Genomic DNA, 26,297 nt, shown 5'->3' on the forward strand with positions numbered 1-26,297 from the left:
GCAGTTAAATCTCCCTTTTTGCATTTTCACAAACAGAATAAGGGTTTTACAAATCTGAAACTCGGTTAACAGAATATTTAACCATAATTTAGTCCAGGTTTCATATGTCTTGTTAGCCAGTGATTTTTCACCAGGACAAGGTCTAATGTGGCTTAAAATGTGGGAAAAAATCTGTAAATCTTTAGCTTTATTTGGCCTTTTCAAAAGCGGAAAAGATGGTTTTACAAATCTGAAACGGTGTTTAACTACTGTTTTAGTATCTGTTATAATCTGGTCCAAATCATAGATAGTATAATAAAGGTCCGAATCATAGATAGTATATAAAAGGTCCAAATACAGCGAATATACAGCGGTTTAAGATGCAAACAAAAAACGTAGGAAGACTCTGTAATTTAAGTTTCCCTGAACTTTTCCCTGAACTTTTCCATTAACTGCAGAATCGGAAGATGCCACGCTGAAACTAACTTCGGCGTCGTCGTTTACTTGGACTAGCAGCAGGTAAGGTATAGCAGCAATACACTCTCAGTACGAAATACTTATTTTCTTTCATTCATACATATTTTCTGGGGGGGAAAGTATTTGTAGTCGGTGTAGCAACAGTTCTCCTCCACCATGTTGCATGGTGAATTTGGTCATTTTGAGACAGTAACGTTAGCTTTATGATGTAGCTAACGAACTAATGCTCCATGCTGTATGTGCAATTACGGACAATTGCTTAGTTTGTGTTTAAGACCACAGAACAAGGTGGCTATATTATTTGTGTGGAGTTGTCTGTGTTTATGTGATAGTCTTTTTTCTCACTTTATATCATGAATTAATCGTCAACAATCGGGATGAATGGATGCGAGTAGTCTGGTCTTCCTTTCATAAACAATCTAGGATGCGCACGCACCTTCGAGTTATATATATTTAGAAAACAAAGCACCGGCTTGCTGCAGAGGTTTGAAAAGTATTGAATTCATAAATCTAAAAATAAGTCTTAAATATGTATTTAACCAATCTTGTAGAAGCATTTTAAAATGGTAAAAACACTGGATATTACTGTGAGTTACTCTGTTGTATTTACTTTCTTCCTATTCATTATGTAGCTATAACAGTCTCATCCGCATCTGGGAGGTTGAATCACCCACATATAGATACAAACTGATTTTATTTTCATTTTATTTTCAGGAGCTGGTTCTGCACATCTCTGCCCGTGGCTGGTGTCCGTGGGATGAAGCCTGTGATAAAGACAAGTTAGCAAAACTTTGGATTGGACCAAGAACTTGGTGAGACCATGGATCCCTCTGGAGCGGAGGCACAGGGTGGAACAGGAAAGGACACCGCACCAAGCACTTCAAATCCACCAGGTAAAACAGAACAAGTTAGAGCAAAACCAGAGAAGGCTTCTCTAAAGAGGGTTGCTGCTAAGCCTACAAAAGGGAAAGCCAAGAAGCCGAAAAAGGACAAAGAACCAGACTTCACTGTCCAACAAGGGGAAGACATGCTCCTTGTCATATCGAGTTCAAAGTGTGATTATCTGAATCAGGGTGGAACCTGGGCACCCTCAAAGAAGAGAGGCAAAAGGAAGAAGGCAGGGGCGGCAACCAAAGGAAAAGGGAAAGCTATTCAAATAAAGAAGAAACCGACTGCCCGTGCCAGACCTAGACGGACACTTAGGACAGTTACAGAGGAGAAAGAGGATACTTATCTCTGTGTGCCACGAGATGCAAAAGACCACAGATGGGGACAAAGTCTTCCCGAGGAGGTGCTCATCAATATTTTTAAGATGGTGGTCGTCCAAGATGGCGCTGTACCATTTCTATGCAGGTAATAAACACGTATGATTTGATCTGATGTAGCTAGGCTAGGACAAGTGAAATATGTTATATAAAATACCATGACCTGATTGAGATAAAGAAATTAACTCTTTTAGATATTTTATTTCAATACTAAGTTTGTCTAATTTCAGTGAACAATGAACACACATTTTCTAACTAAATTATGTTTTCTAAAAGGTTTGTCTTTTTTTGTAACGCAGTTTCACACATTTAATTTTGTTCTGTTTTATTTTTTCATATTCCGTATCCTGTAGGCATTGTGTGTATTTTGATTAGGTCTGCACAGCACATACGTAACTATTAATAAAGTAGTCATTTAATAATTCAATATTGTTTGATCTTCTGATAAATCTATTGGTCCAAAAATGGCAGACATAGCGAAACATTTTCCATCAAGATTTACCACAAAAATAGGTTCATGAATGTATCATGATGTGCATGTGATGAGTATTTTGGGAACCATAAATGCCACTCAGAAACTAAACCCCATTGTTGTCTGCTGTGTGTGTGGCACAGGGTGGGGAGAGTTTGCCGCCTGTGGACCGCTGCAGCCTCCAGTCCCATCCTGTGGCGTAAAGTGTCTCTCGGTCACTGTTGGATTGCACCAGAGAGAGCCGTACTGCCGAGCGGGGAGAAGAGGATTAAGGACACTGTTAACTGGTTGGCAGAGAACAGGTCTGTATCATTAGTTATTTGAAAATGTTTGACTATATTCATTATTTTAATGAGTTATGATTCATTTTGGGCTTGGATATTTTCAATACTGGTATTATCTTGAAAATGAAACTGTATTTCTTGTTTTGTAGATTCTCGCAGCTACGAGATTTCTCCCTTCATCACTGGATAAAGAATGTTGACTTTGCAGTACAGGTAAATCATCAAGGCCCGATACCTGTTTTTTTCCAACTCCTGTACTAAATGAAATTAACCAATTAAACAATCTGATAGTGAATAAAAAAAAAATATATATATGGCAATTATAATGATAAGAATGGGATTGTTTTAGTTATTTTTTATCAAAACATTTCAAATATTTGCTGATTCCAGCTTGTCAAATGTGACTTTTTTTGGGGGTCTGTGGGATAAGACAGTGAATGTGAACATTTCACCTTTTTTCACTATATTCTGACATTTTATATATGATGATCAATCAAGAAAAATATTAGCACATCAAACAATAATAAAAGTAATTGATAGCTTAGTCCTAATGGGCACTATTTGAAGAGTTTAATCATATTAGGACTAGTGTTGAAGTTAGGAGTCATCTCAAGTTATTTTTTATTTTTTTTAGCAAATATTGCTTAGTAAATTCTAGGTTGTATTTTTTTCTCCAAATCCTAAGAACTCAGTCCACACATTTAGTATTTACCAAATGTTTTCCTATGTCTATGTTGTGATCAAATGTAGGTTGTGTCACAGTTCTGCCCTAATCTTCGCTCCCTGAAGCTCGCCTACTGTAAGGGCATTACAGCGGAGGCCTTCCAAAGCCTTGGTCTGCATAGCCGGTCTCTGCAGTCTATTGATCTACAGTATTCAAAGGTAACTCAAGAACCTGCCCAGTAAACAACTTTTTTTTATTTTATAATCTTGTATTGTTGATGATGGATGCATCCTATAATGTTATCAGCTCTCCTATAATGTTACCAAACCTTACTGCTTAAGGCTAATGCTATTCATTCATTCAGTCAATGAGAGCAGTTCACTGTTTGAATGGCCGCCCTGTGCAGACAGGACAATAAAAGCAAAGGCACAAATCCAATAATTTGACAAACATAACACAATGCAGACAGAAAGGAGGGATTCACACACATAGCAATAGGCGGGTGTTTATTTCCCACCTGATTTGTTACATAAAGAATTCTGTATTTGATGAAACTTGTTTTTGGTGTAGTTTCAGTTTGAAGGACTTGTGAAGTACCTAGAAAGCCATGGGAGCCAGATCAAGGAAATTTTGATCACCCATGCAATGAAGAACGAGAGACTCCTTCATACAATAACCGTAAGGCCCCCTCCATGTGTTTTTTTAAATGAATGTATTACACACTTAATACATTTATTTATTGAATTCTACCTTCTGTATGTGTTATATTCAGAGGGGATGCTGTCCTGATTTGGAGTTATTTGAGGTCAACACAAAACTGGACAGTACATATTCGGAACTTCCTCTTTACATCCATGTGCTACAGGCGGCATGTCCGAAACTCAAGGTAAAAAACAAATGCTATAGTTAATTTCTCTATGCCAATGTAACTGTATGTAAATGTGACTGAATTGCAATGCTAATTGTATGATATCTGGATCTATCTCCTTGCTTTGGAGGCCCATTATTAATAGTAATTTTCACAGCTGTAGTGTGTGAACTGCAATTCTATTGGAGCTGAAACAATGAATTGATCAGTTGATTGACAGAGAATGAATGCTTTTCTTTGTCACTGTGAACACATTTTCATTGGGTTTTGACAAATGAAATTGCCAACCTAAGCTCTGATAAAATTGAATGTGCATTTTCCACTTTTTGCTGAAAATGCTATCAACAAAACAGGATATATTGAATTACTCAATAATAAATGTTTTTGTTAGTTGAAAATTTAATTCTATCTTGTGATACATTTTACTTTTGTACCATCTATTGTTCTTCCCTTTAGACCCTGCGGCTGCTGAATGTCATACCGATGATGCATAAAACAATTCGTAAAGGTTCAGATTCAACATTAGGGTTCCCGTTACTGGAGGAGCTATGTCTCGCCACCACTTCCTGTTCCTACATGACAGACAAAGATTTGTCGGACATTCTTTTTGGCTCCACCGGACTGCGGGTGCTGGACCTGCGAGGCTGTTCGCGTATCACAACATCCGGCCTTACAACTTTACCTTGTCTTGGTAGGCTTTACTCACGGTTTAAACGTTACCTGTCAATTGGATTTTAAATGTCACCTAACTTGGGGCCCACACTGAAAAGCACAGTTTGATCTTTTCATAATACAAAATGGTCTGAACACTTCTGGGAGAGAAATAAATATTTACTCTGGTGGTTATGTTTTCTTATACTTCAGTAGTGTTTTTGGATTTACTATTGTAACATACCAAAACAAGCAACTGTTTTCATAATATCAGTGGTCTGAATTTGCATTAAAAACCCATTTTATTCATTAACTCAACCATCTTCTTCTGTCTGGGGTTTCGCAGAGCTTGAGTGTCTGTTCTGGGGACAGTATGGCACTAAAGTTGGGTTGCCGTCATGTAAGGAGGGGCTTCACATGGTGACCCAGAAGTGGAGTCGAACACTGCAGCAGCTTGACATTACTAATCAGCTCTCCTTTACCGAGGAGGACTTGGAGACAGCGATGAGTCATCTTGCTCAGGTGTCAAAGGCAGACACCCTGCGTTCACTCAACCTGACTGGGACCCGAATCACACCACCTGCTCTCAGGTACTCATTGTTTTTACTGTGAACTCTACCAGTCCAAATGAACCAATAAACTAGTAACCAACCCTTTTACGAGCTGCCTACAGACATACAGAACTGAGGTAGAACAAGCATGTATGTTGTAAATCTTGAGTTCTGCAGGTGAAGCATTATCCATATCATTCAAAGAATCTCAAAAGAACTCATTTTGTACATCTCTACTTTATTTTGTAGGTCAGTCATCAGCCACATGACTGCTATTAACTACCTCAACCTTACATCCTGCCGTTACCTTCCAAGAGGAGTGAAAAGAATTTATCGTGGCCAAGAAGACATTCGCCAACTGCTGGACACATTGTAGTATAGCACTGATATCCATTTGATTTAGGAACTTGTCAGCTGAATTCACACAGCAAATGTGAAATTCTTAAATCATGCTTTGTTGATAATGTTGTCTAAGAATGTAAATATTTCACCATCAGTTGTTTTTGTAAGTGTTGTGTAAAGTATGCCGAACTGTTCTCTGACAGGGGAACATTTTTTAGGGTTTTCAGGAGTCTTTTGTACTTATTCATACTAACTGACCCTACATTTTAATTTAATAGAAAACAATAAAACCTCTTACTGTGGTGCTGTATTAATGTCAATAAAGAGTCAGTAATGGCACTGTCTTGTCTAGCTTAACAGTGACATCTTGGATTTGATAACATTTATGTTAATAATCTCAATTGTAAACCTACAGGGACGTTCTGATTTGAATAACAAGATTACTGAATCTAATTTTTGGCAAATTTTTATACCAAGTTATAATGGTACAGACAAACGTGTTAAAATACAAATACATTCAACTTAACTATAAAGTTGGTTATATTGTTGTTTTTTCACTAGAGGGTGCTGTACCCAAGCTAGATTTATTGTTTTGATCAGATGGTGTCTGTCTCATAGTTATCTGTGCTTCAAAGGCCTAAAGCCTTTCAAACCATACTGTATAAGGGATTCTTTGATAACATTTCATACACAGTATGTGTTTAATTGAGTTTACACACATCAAAACCTGTATAATACCTTGAAAAATGTCAATTAATGTTGAAGGGAAAAAAGAAACTGAGATATAGTATTTTTTCTCATTTATTTGGGACACACAAGAAACAGATATAGCCAGAAGGTTTAAACTTATGCAAAACAAATGTGCATGGCTGGTTATATTCATTTAAGTTAGAATTTAAGTTAATTACCTTAAGAAACAAAACAGATTATGAAGAAATTCTTTCCCCAAACAGTGTGAAACATAACTAAGTAGTGCTTATAGACAAGGTAAACATAGGCCAAGGTGGAGTCTATCTAGTAGCATCAGTGTAAAAACAATCAAATCTATAGATCCAACAAATACCATGCTAAAACTTTAAAACAGGAGATTATATTTGTACAAATGCTAAATATTTGATACTACATTAACTGCCATATATGTATTCAAAGAAGGTCAGAATTTGGATATTCCAGAGACACTGAAAATTAAAAAAAAATTGCCACAGCTATAAACTGTACTAGTTTAACTCGAAGGAATAAAATTCACAGCAGAAGTTGGACATTTCAAATATGTAACAACAAGAAAAACAACAAAGGCCCCATGTGAAAACTTGGAATGTGAATGTAAAATCATCTTCTTCAGATAAGAAATTCCTGAAGTTTATCAAAGGTTTTCAGCCCATCCAGTCTCAATTATTCAAAAGATATTTTTGGACAAAGGGGAAAAGAATGACAGTAAAATCCCATATGAGCATGAGCTAAACACAAGAAAGAACGTTTGTAGATCGCTTTTTCTTTCCTTTACTTTTGTAAGCGGAGTAAAGTTAAGCCTGTGATGGGATCGGTGATACACCTCTCAATCAGTTGAAGATAGGTGAGGTTCTCTTGAGTATTGGGGTCAAAGAAGCCCTTAGTGTCATCATCAGGGTCATCCAGAATCTGGTTCATTTCTTCATCAAAGTGACCTCTCTCATATGCCACCTGTACAGGCACTCTGTGGCTGTGCACTGGGTCAATTATGCCACCTGTGGCAATTTGAGCTTCAAGGAGACGAATTCCATGATTTTTCACCATAAGATCTTTTTTCAATGCTTGGAACAAAGAAATTATGTTTCCAGTGTATGGATCCTTGTATCCAGTAACTGCCCTTTCTGCTGAAAGCAGTTTGTTTTTCCACTCACTGCCAACCACTCCTTGAGCCACAGCTTCCTCTACAGACAGTTTCTTGTTGTTGACTGGGTCAATGACAAAGCCAGTGGCAGCTTGAGCCTCCAGCAGAACCAGAGAAGTACCTGGAGTCAGCAGGCCTTTGCTCTTGGCTTCATGGATACTCAGGGTCGTTTTGGTGGACTCCACGTACACTCCTGCAATGCTGTTAGTTCCCTGTAGGTACTTCCTGACTGAGTCCATTTGACTGACTTCCCCCACTGTGACTTTTCCTTCGCTGAGATCTTTGTGGAGGTTCTTATTGATGATTTTTGATTTAAGAAGCTCATCAGCACTGACATTATTTCTGATTCCTTTGAAGTTTTGAATTTTGGTTGTGTCTGTGATTGTAGTGGTGATGGTAGTTTTTGTTGAGCTGCCGTTAATATTTGTTTCTGTTGGTTGGCAGGTGACGATTGATGATGATGAAGTTGTTGTGGTCTGCTTCTGAATGGTTGTGATGATTATCTCCAAAAAGCGTTCAATTGTGATTGATCCAGACTTGAACTGTTGCACAAGCTCTCTCCTCTTCTCCTCAGTGATGTATTTTGAGAAGAGCAGTTCCCACAGAGACACTGTTCTTCCTTGGTATTTCCCACCTGCTTTGGTTGTTGTTGTAGATTTCAGAATGAGTTTTGTGGCCTCATCAACAAAGAAATAAAACTCGCCTTTCTTCACAATGAGCAGTAAACTAAAGCCTGTGATGGGATCGGTGATACACCTCTCAATCAGTTGAAGATAGGTGAGGTTCTCTTGAGTATTGGGGTCAAAGAAGCCCTTAGTGTCATCATCAGGGTCATCCAGAATCTGGTTCATTTCTTCATCAAAGTAACCTCTCTCATATGCCACCTGTACAGGCACTCTGTGACTGTGCACTGGGTCAATTATGCCACCTGTGGCTATTTGAGCTTCAAGGAGACGTATTCCATGATCTTTCACAATAAGATCTTTTTTCAATGCTTGGAACAAAGAAATTATGTTTCCAGTGTATGGATCCTTGTACCCAGTAACTGCCCTTTCTGCTGAAAGCAGTTTGTTTTTCCACTCACTGCCAACCACTCCTTGAGCCACAGCTTCCTCTACAGACAGTTTCTTGTTGTTGACTGGGTCAATGACAAAGCCAGTGGCAGCTTGAGCCTCCAGCAGAACCAGAGAAGTACCTGGAGTCAGCAGTCCTTTGCTTTTGGCTTCATGGATACTCAGGGTCGTTTTGGTGGACGGCAGGTAAACTCCTGCAATGCTGTTAGTTCCCTGTAGGTACTTCCTGACTGAGTCCATTTGACTGACTTCCCCCACTGTGACTTTTCCTTCGCTGAGATCTTTGTGGAGGTTCTTATTGATGATTTTTGATAGAAGAAGCTCATCAGCACTGACATTATTTCTGATTCCTTTGAAGCTTTGAATTTTGTTTGTGTCTGTGATTGTAGTGGTGACGGTAGTTTTTGTTGTGCTGCTGTCAACTTTAGTTTGTGGTGGTTGGCAGGTGACGATTGATGATGATGAAGTTGTTGTGGTCTGCTTCTGAATGGTTGTGATGATTATCTCCAAAAAGCGTTCAATTGTGATTGATCCAGACTTGAACTGTTGCACAAGCTCTCTCCTCTTCTCCTCAGTGATGTATTTTGAGAAGAGCAGTTCCCACAGAGACACTGTTCTTCCTTGGTATTTCCCACCTGCTTTGGTTGTTGTTGTAGATTTCAGAATGAGTTTTGTGGCCTCATCAACAAAGAAATAAAACTCGCCTTTCTTCACAATGAGCAGTAAACTAAAGCCTGTGATGGGATCGGTGATACACCTCTCAATCAGTTGAAGATAGGTGAGGTTCTCTTGAGTGTTGGGGTCAAAGAAGCCCTTAGTGTCATCATCAGGGTCATCCAGAATCTGGTTCATTTCTTCATCAAAGTAACCTCTCTCATATGCCACCTGTACAGGCACTCTGTGACTGTGCACTGGGTCAATTATGCCACCTGTGGCTATTTGAGCTTCAAGGAGACGTATTCCATGATCTTTCACAATAAGATCTTTTTTCAATGCTTGGAACAAAGAAATTATGTTTCCAGTGTATGGATCCTTGTACCCAGTAACTGCCCTTTCTGCTGAAAGCAGTTTGTTTTTCCACTCACTGCCAACCACTCCTTGAGCCACAGCTTCCTCTACAGACAGTTTCTTGTTGTTGACTGGGTCAATGACAAAGCCAGTGGCAGCTTGAGCCTCCAGCAGAACCAGAGAAGTACCTGGAGTCAGCAGTCCTTTGCTTTTGGCTTCATGGATACTCAGGGTCGTTTTGGTGGACGGCAGGTAAACTCCTGCAATGCTGTTAGTTCCCTGTAGGTACTTCCTGACTGAGTCCATTTGACTGACTTCCCCCACTGTGACTTTTCCTTCGCTGAGATCTTTGTGGAGGTTCTTATTGATGATTTGTGATTTAAGAAGCTCATCAGCACTGACATTATTTCTGATTCCTTTGAAGCTTTGAATTTTGGTTGTGTCTGTGATTGTAGTGGTGACGGTAGTTTTTGTTGTGCTGCTGTCAACTTTAGTTTGTGGTGGTTGGCAGGTGACGATTGTTGACGATGAAGTTGTTGTGGTCTGCTTCTGAATGGTTGTGAGGATCATCTCCAAAAAGTGTTCAATTGTGATTGATCCAGACTTGAACTGTTGCACAAGCTCTCTCCTCTTCTCCTCAGTGATGTATTTTGAGAAGAGCAGTTCCCACAGAGACACTGTTCTTCCTTGGTATTTCCCACCTGCTTTGGTTGTTGTTGTAGATTTCAGAATGAGTTTTGTGGCCTCATCAACAAAGAAATAAAACTCGCCTTTCTTCACAATGAGCAGTAAACTAAAGCCTGTGATGGGATCGGTGATACACCTCTCAATCAGTTGAAGATAGGTGAGGTTCTCTTGAGTGTTGGGGTCAAAGAAGCCCTTAGTGTCATCATCAGGGTCATCCAGAATCTGGTTCATTTCTTCATCAAAGTAACCTCTCTCATATGCCACCTGTACAGGCACTCTGTGACTGTGCACTGGGTCAATTATGCCACCTGTGGCAATTTGAGCTTCAAGGAGACGTATTCCATGATCTTTCACAATAAGATCTTTTTTCAATGCTTGGAACAAAGAAATTGTGTTTCCAGTGTATGGATCCTTGTATCCAGTAACTGCCCTTTCTGCTGAAAGCAGTTTGTTTTTCCACTCACTGCCAACCACTCCTTGAGCCACAGCTTCCTCTACAGACAGTTTCTTGTTGTTGACTGGGTCAATGACAAAGCCAGTGGCAGCTTGAGCCTCCAGCAGAACCAGAGAAGTACCTGGAGTCAGCAGTCCTTTGCTTTTGGCTTCATGGATACTCAGGGTCGTTTTGGTGGACGGCAGGTAAACTCCTGCAATGCTGTTAGTTCCCTGTAGGTACTTCCTGACTGAGTCCATTTGACTGACTTCCCCCACTGTGACTTTTCCTTCGCTGAGATCTTTGTGGAGGTTCTTATTGATGATTTGTGATTTAAGAAGCTCATCAGCACTGACATTGTTTCTGATTCCTTTGAAGCTTTGAATTTTGTTTGTGTCTGTGATTGTAGTGGTGACGGTAGTTTTTGTTGTGCTGCTGTCAACTTTAGTTTGTGGTGGTTGGCAGGTGACGATTGTTGACGATGAAGTTGTTGTGGTCTGCTTCTGAATGGTTGTGAGGATCATCTCCAAAAAGCGTTCAATTGTGATTGATCCAGACTTGAACTGTTGCACAAGCTCTCTCCTCTTCTCCTCAGTGATGTATTTTGAGAAGAGCAGTTCCCACAGAGACACTGTTCTTCCTTGGTATTTCCCACCTGCTTTGGTTGTTGTTGTAGATTTCAGAATGAGTTTTGTGGCCTCATCAACAAAGAAATAAAACTCGCCTTTCTTCACAATGAGCAGTAAACTAAAGCCTGTGATGGGATCAGTGATACACCTCTCAATCAGTTGAAGATAGGTGAGGTTCTCTTGAGTGTTGGGGTCAAAGAAGCCCTTAGTGTCATCATCAGGGTCATCCAGAATCTGGTTCATTTCTTCATCAAAGTAACCTCTCTCATATGCCACCTGTACAGGCACTCTGTGACTGTGCACTGGGTCAATTATGCCACCTGTGGCAATTTGAGCTTCAAGGAGACGTATTCCATGATCTTTCACAATAAGATCTTTTTTCAATGCTTGGAACAAAGAAATTGTGTTTCCAGTGTATGGATCCTTGTATCCAGTAACTGCCCTTTCTGCTGAAAGCAGTTTGTTTTTCCACTCACTGCCAACCACTCCTTGAGCCACAGCTTCCTCTACAGACAGTTTCTTGTTGTTGACTGGGTCAATGACAAAGCCAGTGGCAGCTTGAGCCTCCAGCAGAACCAGAGAAGTACCTGGAGTCAGCAGTCCTTTGCTTTTGGCTTCATGGATACTCAGGGTCGTTTTGGTGGACGGCAGGTAAACTCCTGCAATGCTGTTAGTTCCCTGTAGGTACTTCCTGACTGAGTCCATTTGACTGACTTCCCCCACTGTGACTTTTCCTTCGCTGAGATCTTTGTGGAGGTTCTTATTGATGATTTGTGATTTAAGAAGCTCATCAGCACTGACATTGTTTCTGATTCCTTTGAAGCTTTGAATTTTGTTTGTGTCTGTGATTGTAGTGGTGATGGTAGTTTTTGTTGTGCTGCTGTCAACTTTAGTTTGTGGTGGTTGGCAGGTGACGATTGTTGACGATGAAGTTGTTGTGGTCTGCTTCTGAATGGTTGTGAGGATCATCTCCAAAAAGCGTTCAATTGTGATTGATCCAGACTTGAACTGTTGCACAAGCTCTCTCCTCTTCTCCTCAGTGATGTATTTTGAGAAGAGCAGTTCCCACAGAGACACTGTTCTTCCTTGGTATTTCCCACCTGCTTTGGTTGTTGTTGTAGATTTCAGAATGAGTTTTGTGGCCTCATCAACAAAGAAATAAAACTCGCCTTTCTTCACAATGAGCAGTAAACTAAAGCCTGTGATGGGATCGGTGATACACCTCTCAATCAGTTGAAGATAGGTGAGGTTCTCTTGAGTGTTGGGGTCAAAGAAGCCCTTAGTGTCATCATCAGGGTCATCCAGAATCTGGTTCATTTCTTCATCAAAGTAACCTCTCTCATATGCCACCTGTACAGGCACTCTGTGACTGTGCACTGGGTCAATTATGCCACCTGTGGCAATTTGAGCTTCAAGGAGACGTATTCCATGATCTTTCACAATAAGATCTTTTTTCAATGCTTGGAACAAAGAAATTGTGTTTCCAGTGTATGGATCCTTGTACCCAGTAACTGCCCTTTCTGCTGAAAGCAGTTTGTTTTTCCACTCACTGCCAACCACTCCTTGAGCCACAGCTTCCTCTACAGACAGTTTCTTGTTGTTGACTGGGTCAATGACAAAGCCAGTGGCAGCTTGAGCCTCCAGCAGAACCAGAGAAGTACCTGGAGTCAGCAGTCCTTTGCTTTTGGCTTCATGGATACTCAGGGTCGTTTTGGTGGACGGCAGGTAAACTCCTGCAATGCTGTTAGTTCCCTGTAGGTACTTCCTGACTGAGTCCATTTGACTGACTTCCCCCACTGTGACTTTTCCTTCGCTGAGATCTTTGTGGAGGTTCTTATTGATGATTTGTGATTTAAGAAGCTCATCAGCACTGACATTGTTTCTGATTCCTTTGAAGCTTTGAATTTTGTTTGTGTCTGTGATTGTAGTGGTGATGGTAGTTTTTGTTGTGCTGCTGTCAACTTTAGTTTGTGGTGGTTGGCAGGTGACGATTGTTGACGATGAAGTTGTTGTGGTCTGCTTCTGAATGGTTGTGAGGATCATCTCCAAAAAGCGTTCAATTGTGATTGATCCAGACTTGAACTGTTGCACAAGCTCTCTCCTCTTCTCCTCAGTGATGTATTTTGAGAAGAGCAGTTCCCACAGAGACACTGTTCTTCCTTGGTATTTCCCACCTGCTTTGGTTGTTGTTGTAGATTTCAGAATGAGTTTTGTGGCCTCATCAACAAAGAAATAAAACTCGCCTTTCTTCACAATGAGCAGTAAACTAAAGCCTGTGATGGGATCGGTGATACACCTCTCAATCAGTTGAAGATAGGTGAGGTTCTCTTGAGTGTTGGGGTCAAAGAAGCCCTTAGTGTCATCATCAGGGTCATCCAGAATCTGGTTCATTTCTTCATCAAAGTAACCTCTCTCATATGCCACCTGTACAGGCACTCTGTGACTGTGCACTGGGTCAATTATGCCACCTGTGGCAATTTGAGCTTCAAGGAGACGTATTCCATGATCTTTCACAATAAGATCTTTTTTCAATGCTTGGAACAAAGAAATTGTGTTTCCAGTGTATGGATCCTTGTATCCAGTAACTGCCCTTTCTGCTGAAAGCAGTTTGTTTTTCCACTCACTGCCAACCACTCCTTGAGCCACAGCTTCCTCTACAGACAGTTTCTTGTTGTTGACTGGGTCAATGACAAAGCCAGTGGCAGCTTGAGCCTCCAGCAGAACCAGAGAAGTACCTGGAGTCAGCAGTCCTTTGCTTTTGGCTTCATGGATACTCAGGGTCGTTTTGGTGGACGGCAGGTAAACTCCTGCAATGCTGTTAGTTCCCTGTAGGTACTTCCTGACTGAGTCCATTTGACTGACTTCCCCCACTGTGACTTTTCCTTCGCTGAGATCTTTGTGGAGGTTCTTATTGATGATTTGTGATTTAAGAAGCTCATCAGCACTGACATTGTTTCTGATTCCTTTGAAGCTTTGAATTTTGTTTGTGTCTGTGATTGTCGTGGTGATGGTAGTTTTTGTTGTGCTGCTGTCAACTTTAGTTTGTGGTGGTTGGCAGGTGACGATTGTTGACGATGAAGTTGTTGTGGTCTGCTTCTGAATGGTTGTGAGGATTATCTCCAAAAAGCGTTCAATTGTGATTGATCCAGAGTTGAACTGTTTCACAAGCTCTCTCCTCTTCTCCTCAGTGATGTATTTTGAGAAGAGCAGTTCCCACAGAGACACGGTTGTCCCTTGGTATTTCCCACCTGCTTTGGTTGTTGTTGTAGATTTCAGAATGAGTTTTGTGGCCTCATCAACAAAGAAATAAAACTCGCCTTTCTTCACAATGACCAGTAAACTAAAGCCTGTGATGGGATCGGTGATACACCTCTCAATCAGCTGAAGATAGGTGAGGTTCTCTTGAGTGTTGGGGTCAAAGAAGCCCTTAGTGTCATCATCAGGGTCATCCAGAATCTGGTTCATTTCCTCATCGAAGTAACCTCTTTTGTATGCCACCTCCACAGGCACTCTATGGCTGTGGATTGGATCAATTATTCCTCCTGTGGCAATTTGCGCTTCAAGAAGGCGAACTCCATGATCTTTAACAATTAGATCTTTTTTCAAGGCTTGGAACAAAGAAATTGTGTCTCCAGTGTATGGATCCTTGTACCCAGTAACTGCCCTTTCTGCTGAAAGCAGTTTGTTTTTCCACTCCCTGCCAACCACTCCTTGAGCCACAGCTTCTTCTACAGACAGTTTCTTGTTTTTTACTGGGTCAATGAGGAAACCAGTTGCAGCTTGAGCCTCCAGAAGCACAAGAGATGTACCCGGCTTCAGGAAGCCTTTGTTTTTGGCTTCGTGAATGCTCATAACTTGCTTTGTAGATTCAAGTCTGACACCTGCTATACAGTTAGTCGCTCCAAGGTACTTTTGAATCGATTCCATTTTTTTGACATTCTCTTCCGTGACTTCCCCTTGTATAATCTGTGTGAAAAGGTCCTTTGAGATAATCTTTGACTCATACAACTCGCTGGCTGAGACCTGCTTTCTTAGTCCTTTGAATTTTCTCTCTTTGGATGATACCTCTGTAATGATAACTGTGAGGATCTCAATAATCTCCTCTATTTTCATCGCTCCCGTCTTATATTGTTGTATGAGCTGTTGCCTCTTTTGCTCTGATATATATTCAGAAATCAGTACTTCCCATGATGACATCTCCTGATTTTTAAATTTCCCTGCATTCATGACAGTAGTTTTGTTTTTGAATGCAAGCTCTATTTTCTCATCTGTGTGAAATACGTTGGATTCGTCCTTATACAGGGGAAGAAGAAGTAATCCAGTTTGAGGATCGTTTTCACATCGCTTCATGAGCTCACAGTAAGAGAGGTTTTCTTTGGTATTTGGGTCAAAGAATCCCTTTGCTACATCAGAGGGGTTCAACAAAGTTTTTCTGGTTTCTTCATCCAGTAATCCCTTTTTAATAGCAACATGAACTGGTAGTCTATGACTTTGATTTGGGTCAATTATTCCTCCAGTTGCTATTTGTGCCTCAAGTAGATGGATGCCATTGCCTCTTTGAACCAGCTCTTCTTTCATGGCTTCAAACAGTGATATTGTTGCATCTGTGTATGGGTTTTTATAGCCAGTAACAGCTCGTTCAGCTGAGAGAAGTTCCTCATGTACATCTGGTCCAATTACTTTCTCTCTTGCTGCCTGATCAACAGTGTGGAACTGTTTTTTGAGAGGATCAATGACCCAACCTGTTGCAGCTTGTGCTTCAAGCAGCACAAGTGCAATGCCAGGTGTCAACAGATCTTCCTTTTTTGCTTCGTATATGCTCATTACTTTCTGGGATGGATAGACCTTAATTCCGGCAATGCTTCTGGTTCCATTCAGGTATCCTCTTACAGGTTCCTGTTTGGTTACTGCTTCAAGAGTGAGTTTTCCTTCTTTCACCTGTTTGAATGTATTTGTATCAATGATATCAGAATCCAAGAGCTGTTTTACAGAGACAGGCTTTCTCAGGCCCATTGTCGTTTTGTGAGTTTTACACTTCTCCAGTTTTTCAATAGTGGAAATCACTGTTGTGATTATGGTGTTTGTGCTAATCTTCCTTGTTCTGTACTTTTCAATGAATTCAAGCCGCTGATCCTCAGTGAAGTACTCAGAGTGAATCAATCCCCAAAGAGAAACTGATTTTCCTGAATAGCGTCCTACTGTGACGCTCAGAGCCGTCTTTTCAAACTCTTGCTGTATCTCTTTGTCAGTAAGCATTTTTTGCTTCGTTTCCATAGCCTTTGGTTTCTCATTCAGTGGCAGGAGAAACAATCCTGTTTCCTTATCTTTTACACATCTACCTAACATCTCCATGTATGTCAGATTCTCCTGTGTCCCTGGGGCAAAGAAGCCCTTTGTGTCATCAGTTTGGTCTGATAGGATTTTGTTAAGTTCTTCATCAAAATATCCTTTCCTGTACGCAACCTCAAGCGGTAAGTGAAGACACTTCAAGGGATCAATTATACCACCTGTGGCAATCTGGGCCTCGAGTAAACGGATACCATGCTGCTTGACAACTAAATCCTTTTTCAAAGCTTGGAAAAGTGAGATCTTCTGACCAGTGTATGGGTCTTTGTAACCAGTGACAGCCCTCTCTGCAGCCAAAAGCTTTTCAAACATCTGTGGACCAATGACCTTTTCTTTTAGAGCTTGTTCCACTGTAAGTTTTTTGTTTCTCAGTGGATCAACAATGAACCCTGTGGCTGCTTGCGCTTCAAGGAGGCAAAGGGTAGTGCCAGGTGTGAGAATGCCTATCCTCTGTGCCTCATAGATGCTTAGCTTCTGACTGGACGGTTGAAGTATCACCCCGGCTACACAACTTTTTCCTTGTAGGTAGTCTCTCACACCGTCCATTTTCATCACATCGGTGCTCATCATCTTTCCAGTGATCAAACTGTTGTAGGTTTTTTCATCCACAATCTCAAGATCCAGAAGATCAACAACAGAGACCTCTCCTCTGAGACCTTCAAAGTTAAGCCCTGCTTGCCGTTTTATCTCCTTGCTCTCAATGATCTCCAAAATGGTGACAATGAGTTGCTCAATTGTGATTTTCCTTGACTTGAAGAGCTTGAAAAACTCCTGCCTTTTGTCCTCAGACAGATACTCTGAATTGATTAGTTCCCACAGTGTTATGTGATTGCCCTTGAATCTGCCATACCTAACAGTAACTGTTGTTGTTTTGAACGTTTCCTTAATACTAGTATTTAAGTTAATTTTGTTACTTTTGCCTCTGAGTGGCAAAAGACACAGACCTGTACTGGGATCTGTGACACATCTGGCCATGAGCTGCAAGTAAGTGAGGTTCTCATGGCTGTTGGGGTCAAAGAATCCTTTGGTGTCATCACTTGGATCACTCAGGATCTGATTCATTTCTTCATTGAAGTATCCCCTCTGAGAGGCCACATGGACAGGAATGCGATGGCTGTTCACTGGGTCAATGATCCCACCAGTGGCAATTTGCGCCTCAAGGAGTCGGATCCCATGGTCCTTAACAATAAGATCGTTTTGCATGGCTTGGAACAAAGAGATTATTTTGCCATCGTACGGATCTTTGTACCCAGTGACTGCTCTCTCAGCTGAGCGCAGCTTTTGACAGACATCAGGCCCCACAATCTTTGCTTTAACAGCATCATCCACTGAAAATTTCCTGTTTCCAATTGGGTCAATAATGAACCCTGTTGCCGCCTGTGCCTCCAGGAGAACCAAAGCAGTTCCTGGCATCAGCTTGCCTTTCTGTCTGGCCTGGTAGATGGTCATGATTTGAGAATCAGGGAGCAGGATACCTGCAATGCTGCCTTTCCCCTGTAGGTACATATTTACATTTTCATCTTCTCTCACTTGCTTTACTGACTTTTTTCCTTTTTTCAGATCCTCAAGGACCTCCTGGCTTATGATATCTGCATCGACAAGCTGCTTGGCTGTGACCGTTTCTCTAATTCCTTCAAAAACCACTTGAGTTGTTTTCACAGACTTTTCTATGTCTTCCAGAACCATTTTTATTACCATCTTGATATTGAGCTTCCCTTCTCTGTACTTTTTAATTGTGTCTCTCCTCTGATCTTCATCGAAGTATTCTGACATCAGGAGTTCCCACAGAGATACCGTCATCCCCATGTACTTCCCACATGTCACTTTCACCATCTCCTTTTTGAAGGCCATTTTTGTTTGGTTGTCAATGAAGTAAAAATCCTTCTTCTCTGACTTATCAATAATAGTGAGGAGGCACAGTCCAGTGGCAGGATCGGTGACACACCTTTCCATCAGCTGAAGATAAGTGAGATTATCTTTTGTGTTTGGGTCAAAAAAACCTTTCGTGTCATCCCCTGAATCCTCTAGTATGGTGTTCATTTCTTCATTAAAATAACCTCTCTTGAAGGCCACTTGTGTGGGAAGTCTGTGACTGTTGATTGGGTCTATTATACCACCTGTAGCAATTTGTGCCTCAAGTAGGCGTATCCCATGTTCCTTAACGATGAGGTCTTTTGACATGGCTTGAAACAAGGATATAGTTTCTCCTGAATATGGGTTTTTATATCCGGTTACTGCTCGCTCAGCAGAAAGCAGCTTTGCATGATATTCAGGGCCAAAAAGCTTGTTTTTGATGGCCTCATCCACAGTGAACTTTTTATTTTTTACAGGATCAATCATGAATCCAGTTGCAGCTTGTGCCTCCAGTAGAACTAGTGCTGTTCCAGGCATCAATAGTCTTTCTTTCATGGCTTGATAAATGCTCATTCTCTGATTTGATGAAAGTACAGCGATGCCTGCAATACTGCCTTTGCCCTCCAGGTATTCTTTCACTGTTTCCATCAACATCACATCCTGTGTTGTGGTCTTTCCCTTCTGTAGGTCTTCGTATGTCTCTTTGTCAATGATCTTTGATTCAAAAAGTGCAGTGGAGGAAACACCTTTTCGCAGACCTTTAAAAGCGATGCAAACCGGAAGGAGCAACAGGCCAGTGTCAGGCTCTGTGAAGCATTTCTTGAGGAGGTTTTGGTAGTTAAGATTTTCTTGTGAGCTTGGATTGTAGAACACCTTGAGCTCTGACATCTGGTCATGAAGCAAACTTTTTTCATAGTAGCCCTTTTGAATCGCTGATTCGACTGAAATATTTTTTATTTCAACGGGATCAAACAGGCCTTGTGTGGCAATTTGTGCTTCCAAAAGCCTCAATCCATGATCTCTTGGGACTAAATCTTTTTGCATAGCTTGGAATACAGATATCGTTTGGTCGGTATATGGGTCTATGTAGCCACTAACAGCTTTCTCTGCTTTGAGGAGTTTCTCTTCCATCTCCGGTCCAACGATTCCATCTTTCACTGCATCTGCAATGGCAAGTATCTGATTTTTTATAGGGTCTATGATGCCCACTGTGGCCGCTTGAGCTTCAAGCAAGGCTAATGCTGTTCCTGGCTTGAGTAGACGTTTTTTCATGGCATGGTATATGGTTATCTTCTCCTTTGTCTTCTCCAGAAATATGCCAGCCACAGGTCCTTGGACTTTTGTGTAGCCATTTTGCTTCCCCTCAGTGTCTTGATTGATGGAGTCCATCTTGGCCTAAAGAGCTGTGTAACACAGAAATACTACCTTAATTTTTATTTTGCGATAATGCTTGCATTGTCTGTTAGTAACAGTAGAAAAAAATTTCATCAAGTAAAGTGTTGAAGTTGCATGCAATCTCGTATGATAATATTTTTCAGTGTCCCCTTTCACCAACTGCGAATAACCTTAGGATCTATAGGTACTGTATGAAATTGATGCAAAATATATGAAAATTAACCAATTTACCAGTTTGTTTAGTCTGATTTGCTTAAACTACCTTTGTAGCTTTGCACTAAATCCTACCTCCATAAAGTCAAAAAGGTAAAGAGAGGTGTTTAGAGAGGTGTTGATTGAACTACATAGTCATTTTGGAGGCTGCAGTTGATGGGGCTGTTGAATTGTGTTGTGTTACACTGCGAGGTGCTTATAATTTGTATAAATAGATACACTAGATATTCACTGATTTTAACAAAATCTGATTTTGACAACAAACATTTTCCAAAATCGCTGACTCCACCACTAACTATTGGGTTATACATTTCACAAAGTATGAGTTGGATTTGTTTAGTTTGTTTAGTAATAGAAACACAAAACATGTGTAATAATAATAATAATAATAATAATAATAATAATAATAATAATAATAATAATAATAATAATAATAATAATAATAATAATAATAATAATAATAATAATAATAATAATAGTAATAGAGGGTTAAAATCAGAGAACTGAACTTAAACATTGAGTGTTAGTTTTACAAAACACGATATGTAATCTAATTTTATATCAAACCTTGTCGTTTTTTAATGACTCTGTGAGCCGCCTCAGGTTCTCCGATACTCCTCAGCTTTCCACAATCCAGAAAAGCGACCAAAGGTACCCAGGTCGTTAAGTTCTCAGCCCTGGGGCTCTGAAACTCCCTGTAGAAATAAGGCAAAATACATTCAGGCTGTCAAATCTCTGGCAGTATCTTTCTTCATACATAAATCATGCATCAGCAGATATGTCACACTACCAGTTCTGGAGAACTGTTAAACCCAACCCACTCTGCCAGTTTATTAACGGATTTTTCCAAACATCATATATTTGCTTGGCATGATGAGACATAATGCTTCAAAACTACAGTAGAAGCGCCAGAGGGCCTGTGTTGTAACAGCTGGAGTTTTAAACCTCATCAGTTTTAAATATCCATTTTCACATAGTTATGTTTTTCAGTTTCCACCAACTTCTGAGGGAAATATCGCTCTCTTAAGCTATTAAAAGCTCCACTATGTTAAAATTTTGTAACTTTGCTGGTAGAGTACATTGAGTTCAGATCATTGTGCCTGAAGCAGCACAATGCCTGCAGCAGCTTAAACAACATTAATAATAAAAATTAAAGTGAACTTGAACCACCAACCAAAGCAAATTCCTGAATGAAGGGGAACTGCATAGTTGGAGGAAAGTTTTCTGTGCAGGGGTGGGAAGTAGTGAATTACATTTACTCGCGTTCCTGTAATTGTGTAGTTTTTTTGTGTACTTGTACTTTTTTAAGTGGTTTTTAAAACCTGTACTTTTACTTTGAGTAGCCTATGTTTATTTTTAAGTATTGTACTTTGCTACATTTTATATCAGCTGCGTTACAGAGTAAAAAAAAAAAAAAAAAAAAAGGATAGGATAGGATAGGCTAGGATAGGATAGAATAAAGGAGAGAAGAGAAAATAAATATTTCGGGGGGCTTTTATTTTCATGGCACAATACCGGAAACTACTGCAGTGAACGATCGACAGGAGGCCCCTGCCTCACCTGATATTTTTGCTTTCAGTTCACAGGGCCGGGTAGGAGGGAGACGGGCGGTGCGTATTGCCGGGAGCTTTGAAAAACTTCTAGAAGACGGCAGAAAGTCAGCCTTTGGTTGAGAGGAAATGTAAAACTAATGTTGTTGTCTGAAAACACTTCAGACTCACAACAGAGTCAGGTGACATGCGCGACCGTGCGCGCGAGAGAGAGAGAGAGAGAGAGAGAGAGAGAGAGAGAGAGAGAGAGAGAAAGAAAAGGCATGCGACCATGTCTGCACCTCCAAACATCTCGACCAATTTGTTTATTCACTTTAAGTCGAATCATAGTGGTTTATGATGACCAATCAATAAAGGAATAAAAAGACAGGAAGTTTAAAGCTCCTTGACTCTTGCCAATTCAACTTGCTTATCCAGCCAGCTCCATGAGATGAATTAAATATTCCCCTTACATTCCTGCTAGCAAAATACATGCCCTATAAACAACATTTGCAACGGTTTATTTTCATTTTGAGATACTTGTTTTATTTAATTATTAAAAATATGTTTTACTTATTTGCATCTTCCTTGTTTTCAGTTCAAGTAGGATATGTTCAAAGTCCAAAGTCATGGTGTCAAAGGTTAAATAAATGCATAATTTTCTTAAATCAATGAATAATTGTCTATAATAATTGTGATTACACAATGTCAATCAAAATAATCATGAGTATGCTTTTTGTCAAGATCGAGAAGCCTGACCATGCAATTTCCATGGTTTGGATCAATTATGCACAATTACATTGTTAGAACTGCAAATGCACTTGGTTTAAGTCCTGTTAAAAAATCTCACATTAACAGATTATTGCTCCATATTTTCTTATCTAAAGTATGTAATGACACAGTATACATTCATACATGTGTGGCAACATGATTTATTTTTTGTGTGCACTTTAATTTGTAAAGGTGTTGCATTAATGAAACAAAACTAGTTTGAGATTTAATTCCCCTTGTCTATAATGCCCTACACAGAAGAGACCCCCGCCCCCACCTCATTCCGCTGTTAAAAAGTAACTAGTAACTTGTACTTTAAGTACATTTTAAATCAGCTACTTTTTTACTTTTACTTAAGTAGATTTTTAGACCAGTACTTTTACTTTTACTTAAGTAAAATTTCATACAAGTAATCATACTTTTAATTGAGTAAAATATTTTTGTACTCTTTCCACCTCTGGTCAGTACACAGCCTAGGCTCTGTAAACTGGTATGTAAACAAAGGTGGTTGACCGTAGTTAGCAACATGCCTGTTAACCGTGGAATTTGTTTTCAGTATACACACAAAGTACAGACAGGTAGCAGATTGTGATATTCACTGATTTTGACAAAAAGTGATAACAGGCAAGCATTCTCGAGAATCGATGACTCCACCGTTTAGTCAGCAAATACATTGGTGAAATGTCAGAATTTTTCCTTTAAGATTTCTTTGTTTTGGACCCTATGAAATGGCTACATATCAAAAGTAAATAAGAAGATACAAAAAAAATAAAAAATAGATAAACATCTCCATAACATTCATGATTGAACAAATCCAGTAGTTTTAAAATGACTTCAGACAAATAACTGATACAGAGAGTACTGTTATCCAAAAACCAGTAGCTTTTTCCACCCCTTTTGATGATAGGTTAGTGGCTGTGTTTTGTATGCGGGATGATGTCGTTTCCTCTGGCAGGAGTGACTATATTCCAACCAAGCCGGTTCTAAAGATACACACTCTTTTACTGCCCAACTGAAACGGTCTCAGGCTCAAATACAAGGCTCTATTATGTATATTATTATTCCCATGTGCTACTTACAGTGAAGATATAGCCAGAAAATCAACTTAATTAGCCTTACTGCATGAGATAGAAATCACAAGCTGTCATTCAAGCATTTTTTCACACTAGATCGTGAGTACTTTGTGGTTAAAAATAGTGCTTCTCTTCCATTTCAAACTCAGTGGACTAAAGGTGTGTACTGTTTTTTCACCACATGCAATACAACACCCTCAAGGTCGCTATGATGCAGTTGCGACATCATGGCTATGAAAACTTACATGGAAAGTAACACAAACTTGTGAACGACAGCAGTGCTGCAATATCGTTAGGCCTGCAACGTTTGCTCTTTGAGACTTTCACCCACTTTGTAAATGTTTGATTTATATTCATATTTTAAGAGGTTGAATGTCCACATTTATTACACCGTCTGAGTTTGCTTATCATACTGTAGAGGCAAATACTTTATTTGCATGAAGAGACTAGCCACACAGTGTTAACATACTGCGGCTTCACTGTTTACTGTTCAAAGTTTGCATTTAGTACTTTGTCAAATATACTGTCCTGCTCCGAGGGAGGCTTAGTAAAGTACAACAGTTGCCCTTTTTTTTAAGTAACTTCTTTATTTTGAATTGATCTATGATGTTTGATTTTGATATAAAAGGGGGCTTTTCTTTGTTTTGTCCACAGAAGAACTTTAGCAGTAACACAGTCAGTGGTCACTTTACTAGGGACACCTGTGTAATCTAATACAATTCAATGCAATATTTCAGCCATAACATGATGGGGGCAGAATACTAAAAAACACATCACAGCACATTAAAATAAAGTTGAGTACAAAACCGTGGCTTAATATGTCCTACACACCTACATGCAATCATTGAAGGCATCATAAAAGCAGACTTTATGGCAGAACAATAAAGTGGGTGGTACGTTGGGCGTAGTTAACACCCCATTATGCATATGTAATTTGTAGCAAATTCAAATTTAAATTAGGGCTGCATCTAACAATGAATCTCTTATTTTATTGGTTTTAACGGTTTGGTCTATAAAAAGTGCCCATGACAATTTCTGACCCCAAGCTGACACCTTCTGATATCTTATTCTCTCATAGCAACTGTCCAAAATACATAGATATTTCATATATAACAAGGAAAAACAGCAAGTGTTCACATTAAAGAAACTGACTTTGGTGCAGACTTCACTCAAAAAAAGATACTATCACGGGTCATGATACAACTGACATGGCATACGAGTCGACTGATATAAATTAAACTTTTCTTAGTAGTTCAATAAGTAAGAAATCTGATATTGATGCTATATTAAAAAGCAAAAACTGTTTCAGCAACATTGATTTACTGAAAAAAAAGTGAAAATATTCTTAAGGAATGCCAATTGACTTTTTTATAAGCAAATTAAGCTCACGCCTTCTTGTCTGAATGAGTTACGAGTGTAACTGTAGCTTCAGCCAAGAATCTGTCTGACTGACAAAAAGTGGCAACCACATTAAACACATGTCTTTGTGTTATGGGAAATCTTAAAATTAGTCAAACGATGCAAATTGCCTTATTATCTCTGAACCTTTGGCTTATATGCAGAACGCATTGCCCATTGCATCACATATAACACCCCAGTCTTTGTCATTCTTGACAGAATATACAGTGGGTAATAAAAAGGTAACATGAATGAGGTAACAGAGTATCATTTGGGATTGCATAACAGTTTCTGTAGCTGTGAAAAAGGCAGGAATCTCATTGTGTGTGTGTGTGTGTGTGTGTGTGTCTGTGTCTGTGAGTGTGTGTGTGTGTGTGTGTGTGTGTGTGTGTGTGTGTGTGTGTTTGTGTCAATAGCCCCAAGGTGATGTAAACACAGTGTTCAGACTTGTAGAAAGTCTAAACCCAGGGACAAAAGCTATAACTTTACATAGTTTTGAATAAATGTGGTCATAGATTACCAGTGAGGAATGTTTGCTTTCCCCTTCTATCAGTAGGGTGTTGGCTGACAGTGAAAGGTTACACACAGTTATTCCGTCACTTTTGCGACACTATTTCAGTCCAACTCTTCCCATGCAAAAAGTTACAGTTTCAATATGTTTTTTTACTTTGGATTAAACAAAACTTTCACTGCAAATCATTGTTTTCTTTGAGAGGACTGATCCTTCTTTGCTGAACTAAGAAACAAATAATACATTTCAAACCACCAATGTTGAAATAGAATCTGCTCTTACCTGAAGTTTCTTGAATGCACAAAGTCCCCACTCTTGTTTAGCGCTGGTCACAAGTCAAGTCTCGGGAGGAATGAATGACACTGGGATGTTGAGGTGCTCCCAACATCTCAGAGGTTGTGCGCTGTGCTGCTGGTCAGATATACAGCAGGACGTCCAGCTCTTAGGCCCCTCCCCTTTCTAAGGAGGGTCTGCCTCACCCACAGTCTAATAACACCTCCCCTCCCCAGGCTGCACAGATTCTTTGCACTCTGCACAGGATGCCAGGAATTCCTGTAGACTTCCTCGGAGCATCCCCATTGTTCCATTTAAACAATAACATCAAGAAAATGGAAACTTTTTAACTGTATTATAATCGATTAAACTTACAATCATGTAACCAGAGCTTTACTATTGTAATTGTATCTTGAGTAAAATATTTCACTTGTGTACATTCATATCTAAAGATGTTTCTGGTCGAACACACGGGGTCTTAAACTCTTTTGTTCTATTGTAATGTAACTTTATTTGAACAGGGACAGTGTACAAAAGAAACATTAACCTTGTTTAAAGATGCATTGTACCAGGTTTTAGCAAACTGCTATTTTCCACCTGTAGTCCCTGGGCAGGTAAGAACAATAAAAAGTACTAAACTAAACAAGACACAATAATATCTAGAAATGGGATTAAACATTA

The 26,297-nt window shown here is 39.8% G+C and overlaps 2 protein-coding genes across 2 annotated transcripts; one reads left to right on the plus strand and one right to left on the minus strand.

The window, feature by feature from the left end:
* Nucleotides 1-1,218: 1,218 nt before the first annotated feature.
* Nucleotides 1,219-5,910, plus strand: fbxl6 (F-box and leucine-rich repeat protein 6). The gene is made up of 9 exons (XM_080044842.1): nucleotides 1,219-1,809; nucleotides 2,337-2,495; nucleotides 2,627-2,690; nucleotides 3,228-3,359; nucleotides 3,712-3,819; nucleotides 3,914-4,027; nucleotides 4,466-4,700; nucleotides 5,007-5,250; nucleotides 5,461-5,910. Exons 1-9 carry the CDS (start codon nucleotides 1,277-1,279, stop codon nucleotides 5,585-5,587), a joined length of 1,716 nt encoding a protein of 571 aa, XP_079900968.1. The 5' UTR covers nucleotides 1,219-1,276; the 3' UTR covers nucleotides 5,588-5,910.
* A 426-nt stretch (nucleotides 5,911-6,336) lies between these two features.
* On the minus strand, nucleotides 6,337-25,743 carry eppk1 (epiplakin 1). The gene is made up of 3 exons (XM_080045630.1): nucleotides 25,626-25,743; nucleotides 20,629-20,756; nucleotides 6,337-19,856 (listed from the first exon to the last, which is right to left on the minus strand). Exon 3 carries the CDS (start codon nucleotides 19,840-19,842, stop codon nucleotides 7,054-7,056), a length of 12,789 nt encoding a protein of 4,262 aa, XP_079901756.1. The 5' UTR covers nucleotides 19,843-19,856; nucleotides 20,629-20,756; nucleotides 25,626-25,743; the 3' UTR covers nucleotides 6,337-7,053.
* Between the last annotated feature and the right edge of the window lie 554 nt (nucleotides 25,744-26,297).

This window comes from Ammodytes marinus (assembly GCF_949987685.1).
Source record: "Ammodytes marinus genome assembly, chromosome: 17".
NCBI classification, from domain to species: Eukaryota; Metazoa; Chordata; class Actinopteri; order Uranoscopiformes; family Ammodytidae; genus Ammodytes; species Ammodytes marinus.